At 43.9% G+C, this 18,736-nt stretch overlaps 1 protein-coding gene across 8 annotated transcripts in view; it reads left to right on the top strand.

Moving 5' to 3' along the window:
- The window catches only part of DOCK10 (dedicator of cytokinesis 10), a 432,092-nt gene that overhangs the window by 83,866 nt on the left and 329,490 nt on the right, over positions 1-18,736 (top strand). The window contains exon 1 of one of the 8 annotated variants that reach the window (XM_033958684.1): positions 9,254-9,341. The exons of the other annotated variants lie outside the window; for them this stretch is intronic. Within the exon in view, the coding sequence (XP_033814575.1) occupies positions 9,285-9,341 (57 nt within the window). The 5' untranslated portion in view covers positions 9,254-9,284. Of the gene's footprint in view, positions 1-9,253; positions 9,342-18,736 lie in introns of those variants that run through there. 8 annotated transcript variants of the gene reach the window in all.

Here is an 18,736-nt window from a genome sequence, read left to right as displayed (position 1 = left end):
CTTAGCATCCTTCTAGCTTTTGCCGTTACCTTTTCAACCTGTTTGGCCACCTTAAGATCATCACATATAATCACACCTAAGTCTCGCTTTTCTGTCGTGCACATAATTCTCCCCTACATGTACACCGCCATGATTTAGATTCAGGGGATGATCCCAAGATTTCAGTGGACTGCCATATATTTTTCCTACAACCATTGTGGAGAGCATGGACCTGATTTTTGAAACACGTGTCCCAATTTCAGGCGGCAGTAGGCGTCCTACTGTGCAGCCATTCAGGATGCACGTTTTCTTTTTAAAAAGTGTCCGAGGTAGGACGCCTACATTGTAGGCCTCTGTGGCATATCTACGGAGATGCGTACCCATGCTTAAGCGGACTTAAGCATTGATATGCGTCTCTGTAGACATGAGACAGACACCTTAAATATAGGTCTGCAAAATTCTGGCCTACATTTAAAGCGTCTGTCTGGGAGTGTAGACACGATTCTGAATAGGCCGCCAATGCGTGATTGACTTGCAGTCGGCGGTCACTTCTTAAGCGTCCGCCATTATCGTTGTCCTATACAGAATCTCAGGCCCTGCCCGCAAAGATCAAGTCCTTTTAGAAAAAGCAAAAACACTATGAACCATTAATGTAACTGCAAGGCCTCCATCATTTCTAAATTACTTGCTCTTTGAATTGAGACTACACCAATGGTTTCCTTTGTGCAAAGTTTATTACAGAACAATATACAGCACATCTCCATTATCCTGAAGATGAGGAGAAAAATTACCATATTTTCTAATCCAAAATATGGTGTGCTCACTTTACTTTAGATCACAGATAACACTTAGAGGGAAATTCATCAGTATTTGCTCCTGTGAAGATTTTACCACATGTTCTGGTATTTTAGAACAAGGGCCTGTAATATCCAATAAGATCATGCTAAAATAGAACAACTTGTAGTAAAAATAACCTGTTTTAACAGTAGCACACTTTTTTTTAATTTAACCTTTATTAATTATCATATTAATCACAAGTAAAACAACTTGTTAAAGTAATACAGAATCATAGTCTAAGGTAAACAAAACATTCAAGCTATTATAACAGAACAAAATGAAGTCTTAATGTATATGACTCTTAGACCTCAATTTTAAACAGGAGAAGCGATCAAAAATACAGCAAGATATATTCAAAATAGAAAATAAGACAAGGCTTTATATGTTTGAAACCCCCATCTTTAAATTTTAAGAGCTAACATTCTAATTAACTCCATAAGGTCCAAAAAGGATCTTAGATGATCAGGTGCATAAAACACATATTTTAAGCCCATATATTTAATAATAGGGATGAGCTAGAGTAAAAGTGGCCCCCTAACTTCTTTGTCTCTTCATGCATTACTAGGAATAGTTTATACCTTTCCTGTGTTTGCTTGGTGACATCATGGTATAACCATATTCGTTGACCACAGAATAGCATACCCACTTTTAAGAAGAATAATCTCATAATTGAGTTAAGATCTTGTTCGAAGATGAAATTTACAATTAATGTGTCTCTGTCCTTAATATCTGTAAGGGAATTCTCCCAAACTGCTGTTAAATTTTGCAAATCTATCTCAGGTGACACTTTTTCCAGATTTGGCAAATTATCAAGCCCTGTTAATTCTTCTGACCCACTACTTCTTCTTATTATTGGTAGGTAATAGGCTTTATTTATAGGTGGTATTTGTTCTGGTGGAAAAGACAAGTTCTCCACCAGAAATTTTTTAAAGACCTCAATCAGCTGCATGGTTGGAATTTTAGGGCAATTCAAGACTCTCAAATTCAGCCGATGGTTGTAATTTTCAATCATTTCTATCTTGCGTGAAATTAATTATAGTAGTAATGGAGTTTTTCAAAGGAATAGTCTCAGAGTCTGTCTTATTAATGCAATCCTGTTTCACCTTCTCCATACTTGATGTGAAGGAATCCACTTTCACCACCAATACCTGGACATCTGAAGCCGTTTTTTCCACCTTCTCCTCTATTGTCCGCGTAGCATCAAGGGGAATATCCAGGGTGCCTGCAGGGTTTTTTTGCTGAGATTCAGCAGCCTCAGCCTTCTTCCTCCCCTGCTCTCCAACCGAGAATGTGGCTCCACCCACTGCTTCCTCTGGAGTAACTCCCTCCTCCCCTCCGGAGAAAGAATCGCTACTCTGCCCAACTGCTGGACAGGGTGGAGCAGAGACTGTAGGCGGCAAGAGAGATGTTTAAAGCTCCAATGGCTCGAGTGCTCCCTCACTCAGAGCCAACGCTGAAGTCTGCCACCTTTGGGGAGACCGGGGGTCAGTAGTAATCTGCGGCTCGAAGAATCTGCAATGTTTGCTAACTTGGTGATGAGGTAAGAGCCGCGGGTTGAATCATACTCATGGCACCTTTACTCTTTGTGCGAGGCATACTCGGCCAAAAAGTAATAACGTTCCAAGGCAGTAAATAAAATAAAGTTCGAAGAAAAGCAAAATGAACGGTCGGATCAACACAAACAGGCATCCGCCATATTACATCCCCCTCCTCAACAGTAGCACACATTGATGAATTCCCTCTCTTAGTAAACTGTAGTATAACCCTTTATCAATACAAAAAGTAAAATTGTCCAATGAATTTAAAGAATAACACTGTCAACACCTTTATCCCCAACAGTATTACAGTTCTGTGCTGCAAGGAAACACTACATCCTATTTGTTTCAATTCCAGCCAACTAGATTTACAAAACAAAAGCAACAAATTCTGTTTTGTGAAAATCTGATACGGCTGCAGGAAGAGACCACTAGTATTCCCCTGTGTAGCTCTGATTGCATTTTCTGATTCCAGTCTGCAGTGTAATGGATTGCAATTATCTAGGAACTGATGTACAGGTACTTCTTTTTTTTTTTTTTTTTCAATTTATGTCTATGCAAAAATGTTTGTGTACCAGGTCCATACTGACTTACCTAACCCTTGTACATATGTCTAGGGGTATTTTTTGAAAAAAAAAAAAAAAAGGTCTAAGTCCAACTTGGATGTTTCCAGCTGAGCATCCAAAATTGGAGGAACAAAAAATGGCCATTTTTGAATGGCAAACTGCAGGACATCCAAACATAATAATTATTATTATTATTATTTTTTGTAATTGTCTACTTAGACGTCTTGGCCACCGAGATGTCTAACTTTATACCCCATTTTCAAACAGAAAAGCATCCATGTTGAAAGCGTCCTAATCCTTACCATTTGGATGTGGCTGGGGCCAGCATAGTAATGGACTGGCCACATAGACATTCCAACAGAGCAATGGGAGATCTTAGAGGGCACTGCTGTGAATTTCACATAAAGGGTGCCAGCTGTAAAAATCACCATAACCCCCTTATAATTTATGGTGAACCTTCTTCCCCCCAAAAAAATCCAAACTCCTATGCCCTCCGGTGTACCACCCCAATAACACTTATGGCTGCAGGTGGCACCTATATGGCAGTATGGTAGGATTTGAATGGGCTCATACATTCTACCATAAAAGTAGTGGTTAAAGTGGCTTATGGACCTAGGTCCTTTTCCCTATAATTTATTAGCCTACCCACCAGGCAACTTAAGACACCTGTGTTCAGCTCTACTAGGCTTCAAACACAAAACAAAACTGCAGACTATGTACAGGATGCAGGCAATATTTATTATACCGATAATAGAATGCAGTGAATATACAACCTTATTACCAACCAAGGGACCCGACATGGTCCGTGTTTCGGACAACACGCCTTCCTCAGGGGTCCATGGTAAATAAGGTGTGAAACAAACCGCAATAAAACGGTATCAAACAAACGCCTCTGTGAGCCAAATCCTCAAAATGATTGTGCGTTGCAATGACAGCTTGGTGCACTGCAGACTTCGTTGGATTCCTTTGTTTTGGTGTTGCTCTACTAGGCTTCCCCATACTAGATACTACTGTTTCAGAGTCAGGTATGTACCTTTTTGTTCTCATTTTTGTGTGGTGGAAGTGTGCCAGTGAGCGCTGGGGGAGTATGTGGGCGTCATACCCTTGATGTATGTAGTGATCATCTGGTAAGTTTAGGCACCTTTGTGGCACTAAGATTCTTCAAAACAGGTCTAGTTCCAACGTCTAAGTTCCATCCAGGATGTCTTGCAAAATGTTTGATTATCGCTGCAAGAAGACCCACCATTGGGACGCCCAAAACCCGCCCATAGCATGCCTCCACCATGCCTACCTTGTGCTCTAGATGCACAGAGGCTGGAAAACCTTGCTAGACATACAGAAAGATTGTTTTGATTATCGGCTCTTGGATGTCCTGGTGATTAGCACGTCCAAGTGCCGATTTATGATGCTTTTTGGACATCTATATTTTTTGGTCATGAGCCTGATAGTTATCTCAACTGTATTAACCAGACAATATCATATAGATCTGAATACTTGACATATTTGACCTTATCTGGAAATTTATAACACATGGCTGACATGTTTCTGTAAAGAGTGTTTGAAATGAGACTGTACTGGAATAGGATTGCTCAGATTTGAATTTTTCTCAGAATAAAGATTTAAATAACCTTTAATAATACTCTAATAAAACTATCTGGATCAAACACAACATATTCCATTGTACCCAATAAGAACTGTGATTGTCAATCTTGTAAATGTTTAGCTGTAACTGCTTTTTCAAGTCTACTGGTTATGGCCCCCTTTTATCAAACTGCATTAGAATTTTTTTATCACCAGCCATTGCGGTAAAAGCTCTGATGTGATTTTAAAAAATACCTAATGCAGCTTGATAAAAGGGAGCCTATCACTCTTACCTATCTAGGTTGGAAGGAACCTGTGACCATTATTTTAAAAGCCCTCACAATTTCATTGTGTAAATACAGGCACTTACAAGTGTATTTTGAATAATATTTGCAAATCCATATGGCAAAGGGGCAGGATTAGGACAGGACAAAAAAAAAGAGCAATGTATGTCTATGGTCGCCATGGTATGTGAAGGTTTTGTAAAAGGGCTCATTTTTGAATAGCACTCTACAAGAGAGTTAAGAGGAGGTTGATTCCTCAGTTTCTCCTAGGACAAGCAGGATGAGTCAGCCACATATGGGTGTTGTCCCAACAGCTCCCAATTTGCGGAAACTAAAGACTCTGCTGTCCACGGAGAACCTACATTACAGGTAAGTAACTATACTTTTCCAGTGTCTCCCTCCTCCCACCATCATTAACAACAACAACAACAAAAAGTCAATAGTGCTTAATGATTGTGGGTTCTGTACTTAATTAGGAGCATTTACAAATGAATATTAAAATAACACACATATGCATCTAAGGGCCTGTTTTACAAAGCCGCGTGGTAACGGCCCCGAAGCCCATAGAGATTTAAAGGGCTTCGGGTCTGTTGCTGTGCGGCAGCTGCCAGCACGGTTTTGTAAAACAGGCTGTAAGTGTCAGAACATACATATCTAGGTTCTGAAATACCAAATTACTTGTATAAGTGCTATTAATGTATGTTGCCTAGTTGCCTCTGTTGATTTTTTAGATTGTGGCAAATTTTAAATGGTTGCTTCTGCCACAGGTAACCAGTGTATTCCTTGTGCATTTTAGAAAAAAGCTCTACTTTGGCAGATCCTTCTCTAAAATACGACTGGAATTTGACATTTCCTGACTTGGATGTCTCAAGTTCCGATTTTTATGTTCTATCTACAATAGTTGCAACCTAAGGGGTGGGATACACTATAGCCCTCCCCACAATATCTTCTATATTACAACTGTTTATTAACAAAAGTCTTCAGGCCCTCAGAGGTGCCACCAGATGCTCAATTATGTCTCATAGCAACTGGCTTTATGCCCCCTATCGTCATCGGGTCTCTTTAGTTTTTTAAAGTTTTTTTTGTGCAATGCTATATTTTCGTGTTAATTCAATAAATAGTTGATAAAAGTTAGAACTTATCTTGGGTGGTTCAGCCAAGAGGGATAGAGTACTGCCAACATGTTTCACCCTATTCGGGTTTTCTCAGGGCACAATCCCTCAGAACTGTGTGTGCTCTATACGACGTGGCCACCCGAATGAATGATCTAAGATGATCCGAACGAATGATCTACTATCTACAATAGTAGCGTATGTCTTTAAGAAAGAGCCACTCAAAACCTGTGGAATCATGGTTAAATTGTTGTATAAGCTTACACAGGTGAATTTTGCCCATTGGTTCTTATTTTTAAAATTACACATGCACTTCTGGACTCTATGGAAGGATGCCTAAGGGGCATGCAATGAAACTACTAAGCAGTAAATTTAAATCAGTGGCCAAATTAAACTCTGGAATTCATTGATAGAGAATGTGGTAAAAGCAGTTAGCTTTGCAGGGTTTTAAAAAAGTTTGTATAACTTCCTAAAAGGCAAGTCCATAAGACATTATTAAGATGGACTTGGGGAAATCCACCACTTATTTCTATTATGAGCAGCATAAAATCTGTTTTATTTTTATGGGATCTCGGCAGGTACTTGTGACCTGGATTGGCCACTTTTGGAAACAGGATACTGGGCTTGATGGACCTATGGTCTGTTCAGTATGGCAACTCTTTATGTTCTTTTTTTTTTTTTTTTTTTTTTTACTTATACACACATTTAATGATTACAATATCAGATGATACCAGGAAAAAAAAGATTCTTACAAGACATTGAATATGTATTTTGGGATCCTATTCAGTTGCAACAATTTGTATTAGCTAGAGAACAGAAATGAGTTTTTTCCTTTATTAAATATGTTTCACTACTGAGAAATTGGAGGATGTAATAGTCCCATAAATAGTAGGGATTGGTTAAAGATCCACAAGGATGAATCAAGAACCAATTCTTTAATTTTCTTCTTATTTTTGTAGTTGAATTTAGTAGTATGTCTTCCCATGTTTATGGGCTTGGAAAGAAATTTTGTTTATATGTTTAATTATTGTTAACTCTTATGTTCTTAAGCTGTATTATTCAGCTTACCCCGAAAGCTCATGTGGTCCGATGCTCCTAGGGAACCTTCTTAGAAGGACTGGAGCTTTTCAAAATGAGCAATTCTCTGCCAAAGACAGTCTTCTGAAGATCTGTTCCCCCAGGCCTACCTCTATCAATCCCTAGTGATCTAAATGGCCTGAGGCAAATGATTCCTCTAGAACAGTGGTCTCAAACTCACGGCCCGGGTGGGTCCCATGCGGCCCGCCAGGTACTATTTTGAGGCCCTCGGTATGTTTATCATAATTGCAAAAGTAAAATAAAACAGTTTCTTGATCATATATCTCTTTAGCTATAAATTACAATATTATTATTAAGACTTAGCCAAAAGGAAAGATTTATAAACTATAAAGAGTTTTACCTCATGCAGAATTGTCATTTCTTTAATAAGATGTTAAGGGGTTCATAATAAAAAAAAAGACAACGTCTAAAAAGTGTCCTAAATGGCTACTTGGACGATCAAAAAGCCTGATCGTCCAAGTACCCATAACCAAACCTGGTTTTTAGACGTATCTAAAAACAGCTTAGGCCTTTCCCCTGCCTCTAAACGCACAGAGAGAAAAGAGGCGTGTTTAGAGGAGGGGAAAGTGCGGGCGGTGGGCGGGAGGTGGGCCGACCTACACCTAGGCGTACAACAGGTATTACCAAAACCGTAGGCAGGTTGCCTAGTCGGCACTTAAACCTTTTTGACTTAGACGAAGTCAAACCAGGTCTAAGTGCCGAAAAAGGGGCCGCTGAGCTGATTGTGGCTGCTGCGATCAGCTCAGCGGCCCCAGCAACCTGCCTACCCCTCCACCGCAAGCATCGCGGCAGGAGAGATGCCTCATCTCCCCTACTGCAATGCCATCACTCCTCTACCCAAACTGCTACGACCCGCAGCAGGAGAGATGCCCTATCTCTTGGGCTTCCTCCTGGCCATATCGAGTCGGGGGAGGGGCATGATCGCTGGGGCAAGAGGGCTTGGACTCCCTCTTGCCTCGATATCATCAGGGGTGCCGCGGCTGCTGCAGGGCAAGAGGGTTTGAGCTCCCTCTTGCCCCGATGCCGTCGGGGAAGTTGCGGTTCGACGGGGCAAGAGGGCTTGGGCTCTCTCTTGCCCCGATGTTGTCAGTGGGGGGGGGGGGGCGCGGTTCGACATGGCAGTAGGGCTTGGGCACCCTCCTGCCTGGATCGTTGGGGGGGGGGATTCTGTAACCGGTGTTGTTTTTGACAGTCACCGGTTACAGAATCCAGCTTTTAGGCGAAGGACTGCCTCCTCCTTCGCCTAAAAGCCCTTCTGTTGGACGTTTGGGGCTTAAAAGTGTAGACGTCATGGGGGGTATACTTGTAGATGTAGTGGTGATCTGGGCGTTTAGTAGAGGCAGGCCATAATCAAAACAAGGACGTTTGTTTTGGTTATGGACACTTTCCCTGCTTCTGCTTTGAACGTTTAAGGACTTAGGCCAAAAAGGGACTTAGACGTTTTTTTTGATTATGCACCTCTAACTATTTTTTTCAGAGGCCCCTCCAAGTACGTACAAATCCAAAATGAGACCACTGCTCTAGAACATATTTTTGAAATTAGCATTTAAATCCATTTACAAATCTTTCTATCTCTGTTTTATAAAACATGGCACTATATCAAATGACTGTGCAAAGTTCAAATGAGTTACATCAATCTTATTTTCCACATGAAAATTTATGAAGTTACTTCGACAAAGCACATGCTTTTTAAACCTTAAGTTAAAATTCCCACTTAGTAACAATACGTGCAGATGGCTGACATGTGTTTCCTGTGGCATGTCACTATTTCGTTTATACTATTTTATCTATGTGGCATCTCTTTTTTAAAGGAGCATTGATAGAGACTACCTCTCCTGCTGAGTTTTCTATCAGTGTTCCTTGAAGTCAGTTTACTTAAAGCAATTTTAAGTCTTGTTTGGAAATATTGAATGACATAATTGCACACCTATTCGTGCTGTGAGCTCCTGAATAGCACTCTCAGGATATAACACTTAATCTGCAATGATATGTTACTACATCTGAATTCTTCATTTAGGCATCCATACATGTTGTTAGAAGCATCCCTTTCTTTTTTTGTTTCAGCATTTCCGTTTTCACGCAAGAAATGTAGAGTGGCAATTTTAGAAAGAACTTACTCATATAAATTGGAATTGAGTTGTCCAGGTCACGATGACTCAAGTCCTGCATGTGTTTTAGAACAGGATCTGCTGACGTTGACCCTTTTCTAAAATACAAATTGCCATTAATGCGCTAGTTGTATCTTATTTTATTTAGATAATTATCTGGGTACTGATCAGAATCCCCCTTAGAATGATGCCACAGTGCCGTGGAGCTTCAATTGGCCAGAGAAAGCTTGTCACCCGGCTGGTAAGTAGAGCCGCCCGCCTCAGGACTGAAGCATGGAGATATGGGGGCTGCCTCTTTCCTGTAGTGCCCTGTACATTTTGGGGAAGCCAGGGCTAAATTATCCCTAGAAGACCCAACAGCTTCAATGTGTAAGTTTTAGCATGTCACAGGAAAGCAGTGATTATCTAGCATCCACATGTGAGTGGCGCTACTTCCTCATATAGCAAATAAGCAGAAAACTGACACCACTGCCTCATAGCAGGTGTAAATGCTGATGTTTAAATGTTCTGAAATATGCATACAGTGCAATTTCAAAACTGTAAATCTATGCGTACCATTCGGTTCCACCCAAACCATGCCAACAACGCTCTCGTTTTACAATTGTGCATGTTGCAGGTCTATATGTGCAAGTGTGGGCTCTCTATAATTGCTATTTGGTAACTGTGGTAGCGTGAATGAGGGTAGGACCAGAGTCTGGCCATCATGGAACCACAAAGTGCATTTGGGTGAAGAGAAAAGAATGTTTTGATTAAAAGTTCTAGGTAGGCGGGGTCATGTTAGTTTCACAGGTAAGAGAGAACATAACATAAACTAGTCCTTAAATGTAAGTAAAGTCCTCCCATGGTCCTGCTCTTGCAGGCCATGGCATACAGTGGCGTAGCGTGGGGGAGGTGGTCCGCCCTGGACGTCGTCTTGGTGAGGGCACAAGCACCCCTCCTCCTCCGAACTCCTCCCCCGCCACACACTGTACCTCTATCTCTTCACTAGCGTGAGCAGGAACAATAACTTGTTGCTTGCGCCAGCATCGGCTCTCCCTCTGACATCACTTCCGGGTCCCGTGCCTAGGAAGTGATGTCAGAGAGAGAGCTGAAGCTGATGCGGCAGCAAGTTAGTGAAGCTGCTCACATCGGGGAAGTTAAAAGAGGTACAGGGATAATTTGCAGCTTCTCCAACAGAGATATTTTGAGTTTTCTAATAAAGCTAGTCGGCTGGTTGCCCACCCTCTGAAGGTGCGACAGACGCGTAATCAGATTCTCTCGATCAGGGCGGCCTCTGGGGAGCTATTGCAGAAAGAGGATGCTATTCGGGCTCGTTTCGCGGAGTTTTACTCCCATCTTTATACTCCAGAGGCTCCCGGGGCCTCGCAGGATCTGGACGCCTATTTAAATTCGGCGGCACTGCCCAAGATTGCTGGTGAAGATGTGGTATGGTTGGACCGTCCTCTCACACTGATTGAGGCTCGTGGAGCGCTGCGCTCGATGAAACTGGGTAAATCGCCCGGGATGGATGGATTCACTGTTCGGTACTATAAACGCTTTCAGGATCTTTTGCTGCCTCCTTTGTTACGCTTTCTTAATTCTCTGCAAGAGGATAGTGTTCTCTCCTACTTCATGCGCTTGGCGGGGGTTACGGTGCTGGCTAAAGAGGGAAAGGACCCCCTTCAATGTGTTTCCTATAGGCCGATCTCGCTGCTGGGGGTTGACACTAAGATCTTCACGCGAATTTTGGCGGATAGACTAATGAGTTGGGTTCCCCGGTTGATCCATCCTGATCAGTCGGGGTTTGTAGTGGGAAGACAGGTGGGCGATAACACTCGTCGGGTCTATAACTTGTTTGAACAGGCCAGGAGGGGTGCACGGGATACGGTGTTTCTATCTGTCGATGCTGAGAAGGCTTTCGATAGGGTCTCCTGGCCTTTTTTGTTTCGGGTCTTAGATTCTGTGGGTTTGGGTCCGCGCATGCGAGATTGGATTCGGGTCCTCTATACTTGCCCTCTTAGTTGTGTTAAGGTTAATGGGGGGTATTCGGAGACTTTTTCTTTAGCCCGGGGAACTCGACAGGGATGTCCTCTCTCCCCGCTTCTTTTTGCCCTGACGGTAGAGCCCTTGGCTCAGCGGGTGCGGATGAACCGGGATATCAAAGGGGTTACGGTGCCAGGAGGAGATTATAAGTTGACCCTGTTCGCGGATGACCTTCTGTTTACGGTGGAGGAGCCTGAGAGTTCTCTGCCTGCAATATTGCGGGAGTTGGAAGATTTCGGTCAGGTGTCGGGGTTTCGTGTTAACGTGGGTAAATCGGAGCTTCTCAATATTAACTTGACTGGAGAGCGAGTGTCTTATCTCAGAGACCGATTTCCATTTCGGTGGGTCCAGCATTCTCTACGTTATCTGGGGGTTTATTTTGGACCGCCGGGAGTGGCACTTTATGATCTTAATTTCCCTCCGCTCTTTCGGCGTATTCGCCAGGATTTGCTTGGCTGGAAAGATCAGTACTTTTCTTGGTTGGGCAGGGTGGCTGTTGTGAAGATGATGATCTTACCCCGTCTCTTGTTCTTGTTTCAGGTGTTGCCGCTATGGGTGAGCAGGAGGGTGTTGGAGGGGGTTCAAAGGCATCTTTTTGATTTCATATGGGCGGGCAGGAGACCCAGGGTAAGCAGGAAGGTCTTATATTTGGGGCAGAGTGATGGGGGACTGGGGGTACCCAACGTGGTGAAATACTACCAGGCTGCTCAGTTGCGTGCCCTTCTAGAGTGGCAGACGCAAGTACCGAAACCGTGGGTGGAGATAGAGCAAAGTTTAAATGATGGAGTGCCCTTGATGCATCGGCCATGGCTGCCGGGCAGGGTGCGACTAGGGGGTGAGGTGCCTTCAATTGGAACTTCTCTGAGGGTTTGGAATCAGATCAGAGGGGGCTTATTGCAGTCTTCCTGGTATACCCCGTTGAGACATAATCCAGATTTTTTACCGGGCATGGAAGGGGGAGTATTTGCTGCTTGGGAGGCTACTGGTTTGGTATGTGTGGGACAACTATGGGATCCGATTTTGGGCCGTATTCGACCCTTTGCAGAGCTCCGGGGTAGGTTTGGCTGGGGGGTCCGGGATTTGTTTCCTTACCTCCATGTTATTCACTATATTCGGACTTCGGGTCTCCTGGGGGATTTGAGGGGGGGCAAGACCCCCTTCGAGTTGTTGTTGGGTCCAGTACTCCGGAAGGGAGTTCTGGCTGTTATCTATAGGTGTCTTAATCATAGGGAGGCCCCACATCCCTACATGAGGGCTTGGGAAGGAGATTGGGGGGCTCCTATTTCGTGGGACACTTGGGGGAATATCTGGACAGAAGTTTCCTCGGCAGGTATATCTGCTTTGCTGATTGAGAATGGTTATAAAGTCCTCTTTCGCTGGTACTATACTCCTCAGGCTGTGGCACGTTGGCAGGGGGGTGCAAGTGCACTATGTTGGCAGGGTTGTGGGGAGGTGGGCACCTACCTTCATATTACATTACATTACATTACATTAGTGATTTCTATTCCGCTTGTGCCTTGCGGTTCTAAGCGGATTACAAGTTAGAAGACTGGACATTTCCAGTAGCATTGCAGTACATATAATCAAGAATGCGTTAAGTTACAATTGTTGTTCTGGACTTTTCCAGGATAAATTGGTAGTAGATATTAGATAGTGATAGGTTGTTTAGACGAATAGAGATAATATTGTCCGGATTCTGCTGTTTAGACGAATAGAGATAATACTGTCCGGATTCGGGTGTTGCTGGTGGTGGTGTTAGGGTAGTCATGAGAGCATTTTCTAATACTTTTGTGAGGTTATGATGATGGGAAGTGTTTTTTGAAGAGATGAGTTTTGATTTCTTTTCGGAATGCTTTAATGTCTATTGATTTGGTCAGTAGATTGGTGATGGTAGTATCGATCTTTGCTGCCTGTGTCGCTAAAAGGCTGTCATATAGTTTCTTTCGTCGGGTTCCTTTGAGAGGGGGGTGAGTGAATAGGCTCTGAGTTCTCCTTAATCTGTGTGAGAGGTTACGGTGTAGTCTGTTGTTTAGGTAGCTGGGTGCTGTTCCATGTATTACTTTGTATAGTAGACAGTAGAATTTGAACTGGGATCTTGCTTTTATTGGTAGCCAGTGTGAATCTAGGTATGCTTTGGTGATGTGGTCATATTTGCCTAGTGAGTAGATGATTCTGAGGGCTGTGTTCTGAACTGTCTGTAATTGTTTTATCATGTAATTTGGGCATGATAGGTATAGGCTGTTACAGTAATCTACAATACTCAGTACTAGGGATTGTACTAATATCTTGTATTGATCTTTGTTGAAGAATTTTCTTATTTTTCTTAGGTTACGTATTGTGAAGAATGCTCTTTGGATGATTTTGTGGATTTGAGACTGCATTGTGCAGTTTCTGTCTAGTTGAATTCCCAGGATCTTGAGTGTGCTTTGCATTGGGTACTTGATTGTATTTACTTCTAGTTCTGTGAGAGAAGGTTTTTTTTTCCCTTTCCAGTAGTAGGAATTTAGTTTTTTCCGAGTTCAGTTTTAGTTTATGACTTGACATCCATTTTTCTACCGTTTCCATTATCATTTTCAGGTGGTTTGTGGATAAGGAGTCTTGAATATTAAAGGGTAGGAGGATAGTTATATCATCTGCGTAGCTGAATGATACTGTGTTTAGGGCGTCTAGGGTTATGCCTAGGGATGCTATGAAGAGGTTAAATAATATGGGTGATAATGGTGATCCTTGTGGTACTCCACATGGGTTTGACCATGGTTCGGATATGTGCTCTTTTGATTTGACTTTGTATGTTCGTGTTTTGAGGAAGCTTTGGAACCATTTGTGAACTTTACCTGAGATTCCTATTGCGTCTAATATCTGGAGTAGTGTGTGATGGTCAACTAGGTCGAATGCCGCAGAAAGATCGAGTTGAATGAGAAGCAGCTTGTTTCCTTTGCTGAGGTGTTGTCGTGCAATGTCTAATAGTGATATCAGTAGAGTTTCTGTGCTATGGTTGGATCTGAATCCAGATTGTGATGGATGTAGTATGTGATGGTCTTCAAGGTAGTTGGAGAGGTGTTGTGCGACAAGGCCTTCTGTTATTTTAATGTATAGAGGGATTGAAGCGATTGGTCTATAGTTTGCAGGATTATCTATAGGACCTTTGGGATCTTTTAGGATAGGTGTAATTATGATTTCTCCTAATTCCGGTGGGAAATGACCTTCACTTAGTGTTGTTTGAAGCCATAGTGTGAGGCTAGCTTTAAATTTGGTGGAAGCTGTTGCTAGTAAGTATGAGGGACAGTTGTTCAAGTCACATGAGGATTTGCTGTATTTTTTGTAAAGCCTGTTCAAGTCTGACCATTGTATCTTTGGGAAGTTTGTCCATATCCTGTCTGCTGGTATTGCTTCATCTGTTTTGGGATTGATTCGTATTTCTTCTATGTTGGTTCTTGAATTGTTGAATGTGGATCTGGTTGTGATGATTTTGTGTTTGAAGTGATCCGCTAATTGGGTGGCTGTGGGAGTTTGGTTTCCTTGGGTGGCGAGAAATGGTTTGGTATCGGTGAGATTTCTTAAGATGTCAAAAAGTATTCTTGTGTCTGGTTTTTCGGTGCTGATGAGTTTGGAGTAGTAGTTTTTTCGTTTTTCCTTCAGTTTGGTATTGTATTGTTTGATAAGGATTTTCCATTCATCTTTGATGTGGTTGTGTTTTTGTTTTTTCCATGACCTTTCTAATTGTCTGCATTTTCTTTTTAGTTGTAGAAGTTCGTCGTCGAACCATTTATTAGATGGTCTGTCTATTTTGTTTTTGTTTTTTATTGGAGCAAGTTCGTTTAGTGTAGATTCACTGAGGGTCCGCCAGCTGTTTATGAATTCTTTGGGGTTGTTGGGGTCGATTTCGGGGTCAACTGTGTTCCAGAATGTGTGAGGTTCGATTTTCGGTCTGAATTTGATGAGTGTTTTCTTTGGGATGGGTTTGTTGTTATTTTGAGCCCAATTGATGGTGAATGAATATTTGAAATGGTCTGACCATAGAGTAGGGTGCCAGGACCCGTTTGAGATGTAGATGTTTTGTGTGTTTTGATTTGGAGATGAGTAAGCTGCTATATCAAGTTGATGACCTTTTTCGTGTGTGGGTTCTGGGTTGAGAATTTGATAGGATAAAGTGTTGAGGTATGAGAGTATATCTGTTGTTTGTTTGGATGATTGATCTTCTAAGTGGAGATTTAAGTCTCCGAGGATCAGGTTATGTGTGGAGGAGAGTGAGTTCTGGAAGATGAATTCTTCAAGTTCTTGTTTTGAAGTGTTCCATTTACCTGGTGTAATGTAGCAAATAAGACAGTTCAGGTTTCCATTGAGTGATTTGTCAGATATTTGGCAGGCTAGCAGATCAAGATAAGGGGTGGAGTGCTTGGTCAGTACGTCGATGTTGAGATTGTTTTTTGTTATGATTGCTAGACCTCCTCCTCTTCTGTTTTCTCGACATACTACTTCAAGTTTATATCCTTTGGGGCAGAATTCTGTGATGCTTGGATCTGACTCAGAGGTGAGCCATGTTTCGGTTAGGAAGAGACAGCCTAGATTGTCTTTGGTCAGCCAATCTTTGATTAGTTCTGCCTTTGGGCTGACGGATCTGATGTTCATATATGCGCAAGCAATTGTAGTGTATTTTGTGGTTGGTGTAGTGGTTGTATTGATGATAGTTCTTTGTGAGGTTTGATATTTTTGTGTGTTTGAGTTAGGTTTTGGTGGGGGTCTTTTTCCCCAGATGGTGGGGATGCTGGCTTGGCTGGATAGTGGGCATGGAGTTAGCGTTCTAGTGGTATGCAGTTTTCTGGTATGTTGAACAGGTCTGTGTGTTGTTGTTAGTATAGGGATGGTTTGTATTTGGTAGCCTGTGGTTTTCCATTTTGCTATAAATGTGGCAATTAGTATGAGGGCAAGAATGAGGTTGTGTGTACGCAGTGCCATTTTTTTTTTTTTTTTTTTTTTTATATTTGTGAAGATTGCGGTTTGGTAGTTATTTGAGTTGGTTGTGAGAGTGGTTGTATGGGTTGTGTTCAGAGTTCACTGGAGAGGTGGCTGGAGAGGCAGGGGCTCGGCGTTCGGCGATCCGCGGTTGCTGGAGTGGCAGGGGCTCTAATAGAGAGCAGAGACCTCCTGCTTGCACGGCGTCGGGCGGAGGATGGAGGGACAAGATGGCAGAAACTTCCTCCTTCCTCTGCCTAGGAAGTCGCTGGGGGGGGGGGGAGGCTTTCGGTGGCCCTCAAGGGCTGAAGAAAAATCCGACTCAAAAGTCGGGTTGTGTCGGTGATCCCCGGTGGCTGGAACGGCAGGGGCTCTATGAGAGAGCAGAGTCCTCCTGCTTGCACGGCGTCAGGCGGAGGAAGGAGGGACAAGATGGCAGAAACTTCCTCCTTCCTCTGCCTAGGAAGTCGCTGGGGGGGGGGAGGCTTTCGGTGGCCCTCAAGGGCTGAAGAAAAATCCGACTCAAAAGTCGGGTTGCGTCGGTGATCCCCGGTGGCTGGAACGGCAGGGGCTCTATGAGAGAGCAGAGTCCTCCTGCTTGCACGGCGTCGGGCGGAGGAAGGAGGGACAAGATGGCAGAAACTTCCTCCTTCCTCTGCCTAGGAAGTCGCTGGGGGGGGGGAGGCTTTCGGTGGCCCTCAAGGGCTGAAGAAAAATCCGACTCAAAAGTCGGGTTGCGTCGGTGAGCCCCGGTGGCTGGAACGGCAGGGGCTCTATGAGAGAGCAGAGTCCTCCTGCTTGCACGGCGTCGGGCGGAGGAAGGAGGGACAAGATGGCAGAAACTTCCTCCTTCCTCTGCCTAGGAAGTCGCTGGGGGGGGGGAGGCTTTCGGTGGCCCTCAAGGGCTGAAGAAAAATCCGACTCAAAAGTCGGGTTGCGTCGGTGATCCCCGGTGGCTGGAACGGCAGGGGCTCTATGAGAGAGCAGAGTCCTCCTGCTTGCATGGCGTCGGGCAGAGGAAGGAGGGACAAGATGGCAGAAACTTCCTCCTTCCTCTGCCTAGGAAGTCGCTGGGGGGGGGGAGGCTTTCGGTGGCCCTCAAGGGCTGAAGAAAAATCCGACTCAAAAGTCGGGTTGCGTCGGTGATCCCCGGTGGCTGGAACGGCAGGGGCTCTATGAGAGAGCAGAGTCCTCCTGCTTGCACGGCGTCGGGCGGAGGAAGGAGGGACAAGATGGCAGAAACTTCCTCCTTCCTCTGCCTAGGAAGTCGCTGGGGGGGGGGAGGCTTTCGGTGGCCCTCAAGGGCTGAAGAAAAATCCGACTCAAAAGTCGGGTTGCGTCGGTGATCCCCGGTGGCTGGAACGGCAGGGGCTCTATGAGAGAGCAGAGTCCTCCTGCTTGCACGGCGTCGGGCGGAGGAAGGAGGGACAAGATGGCAGAAACTTCCTCCTTCCTCTGCCTAGGAAGTCGCTGGGGGGGGGGAGGCTTTCGGTGGCCCTCAAGGGCTGAAGAAAAATCCGACTCAAAAGTCGGGTTGCGTCGGTGATCCCCGGTGGCTGGAACGGCAGGGGCTCTATGAGAGAGCAGAGTCCTCCTGCTTGCACGGCGTCGGGCGGAGGAAGGAGGGACAAGATGGCAGAAACTTCCTCCTTCTTCTGCCTAGGAAGTCGCTGGGGGGGGGGGAGGCTTTCGGTGGCCCTCAAGGGCTGAAGAAAAATCCGACTCAAAAGTCGGGTTGCGTCGGTGATCCCCGGTGGCTGGAACGGCAGGGGCTCTATGAGAGAGCAGAGTCCTCCTGCTTGCACGGCGTCGGGCGGAGGAAGTGGTGGTGGCAGTGTGGGCGGGTGCATGGGTTCTGGAAGGAGGTTTTTTCTAGGGTGTCCCAGATCCTTGATATCCAGATCCCGGAGAGTTGGCGACATGCCCTATTGTATTGGCATCAATTAGATCTGGCCTGGGGAGATTCTATGTTTTGTAAGCTGGCATTCACTGCTGCCAGGTTGGTTTTGGCAGTGGCGTACCTAGGGTATGTGGCACCCGGGGCCCATCATTTTTTGACACCCCCCCCCCCCCCCCATGTAAAAAAAATTTTTTATTTTTTTTTTTTGCAATAACCATGAAATGGAATAAATGGTCAGAATAGAAACAGGCAGTGAAAATTTTCTTTTATTGAACCTCATATATGTAACCATTATTCCAAACATAACATAACATAAATTATGTCTAAATTGTCATGACATTAGAAGTACATATGGAGTAGTTGCAGGTGATGCTTGGGACAGTTCTGATTGTGTTAGTTCGGTTTTATGTGTTTTTTGAATAGAAGGGTTTTTATTTCTTTTTGAAGGTTTTGCAGTCTGTGGTTGATATCAATTGGTTGTAGAGTTGGGGGTCGAGTGTTGCAGCTTGAATGGCTAGGAGGTTGTCGAACAGTTTTTTTCTTTTGACGTTTTTGGTTGGAGGGTGTGTGAATGGTGCACAAGTTCTCCTATGTCTGTTTGAAGTGGATTGAATTATTTAGCTGAAGAAATTAGTTACCCCCCCATTCCACACACATTAATTCTCTTCCATTTTTGTTCCCATTATAAAAAACACTGATAAGTTCCCAGAAAAAAAATACATTAAAATAAGAAGTGAAAACAAAGGCCCCTACAGATGAGA

This window comes from Geotrypetes seraphini, chromosome 9 (genome assembly GCF_902459505.1).
Source record: "Geotrypetes seraphini chromosome 9, aGeoSer1.1, whole genome shotgun sequence".
Classification (NCBI taxonomy): domain Eukaryota; kingdom Metazoa; phylum Chordata; class Amphibia; order Gymnophiona; family Dermophiidae; genus Geotrypetes; species Geotrypetes seraphini.
This window is presented reverse-complemented; position numbering and strand designations above follow the sequence as displayed.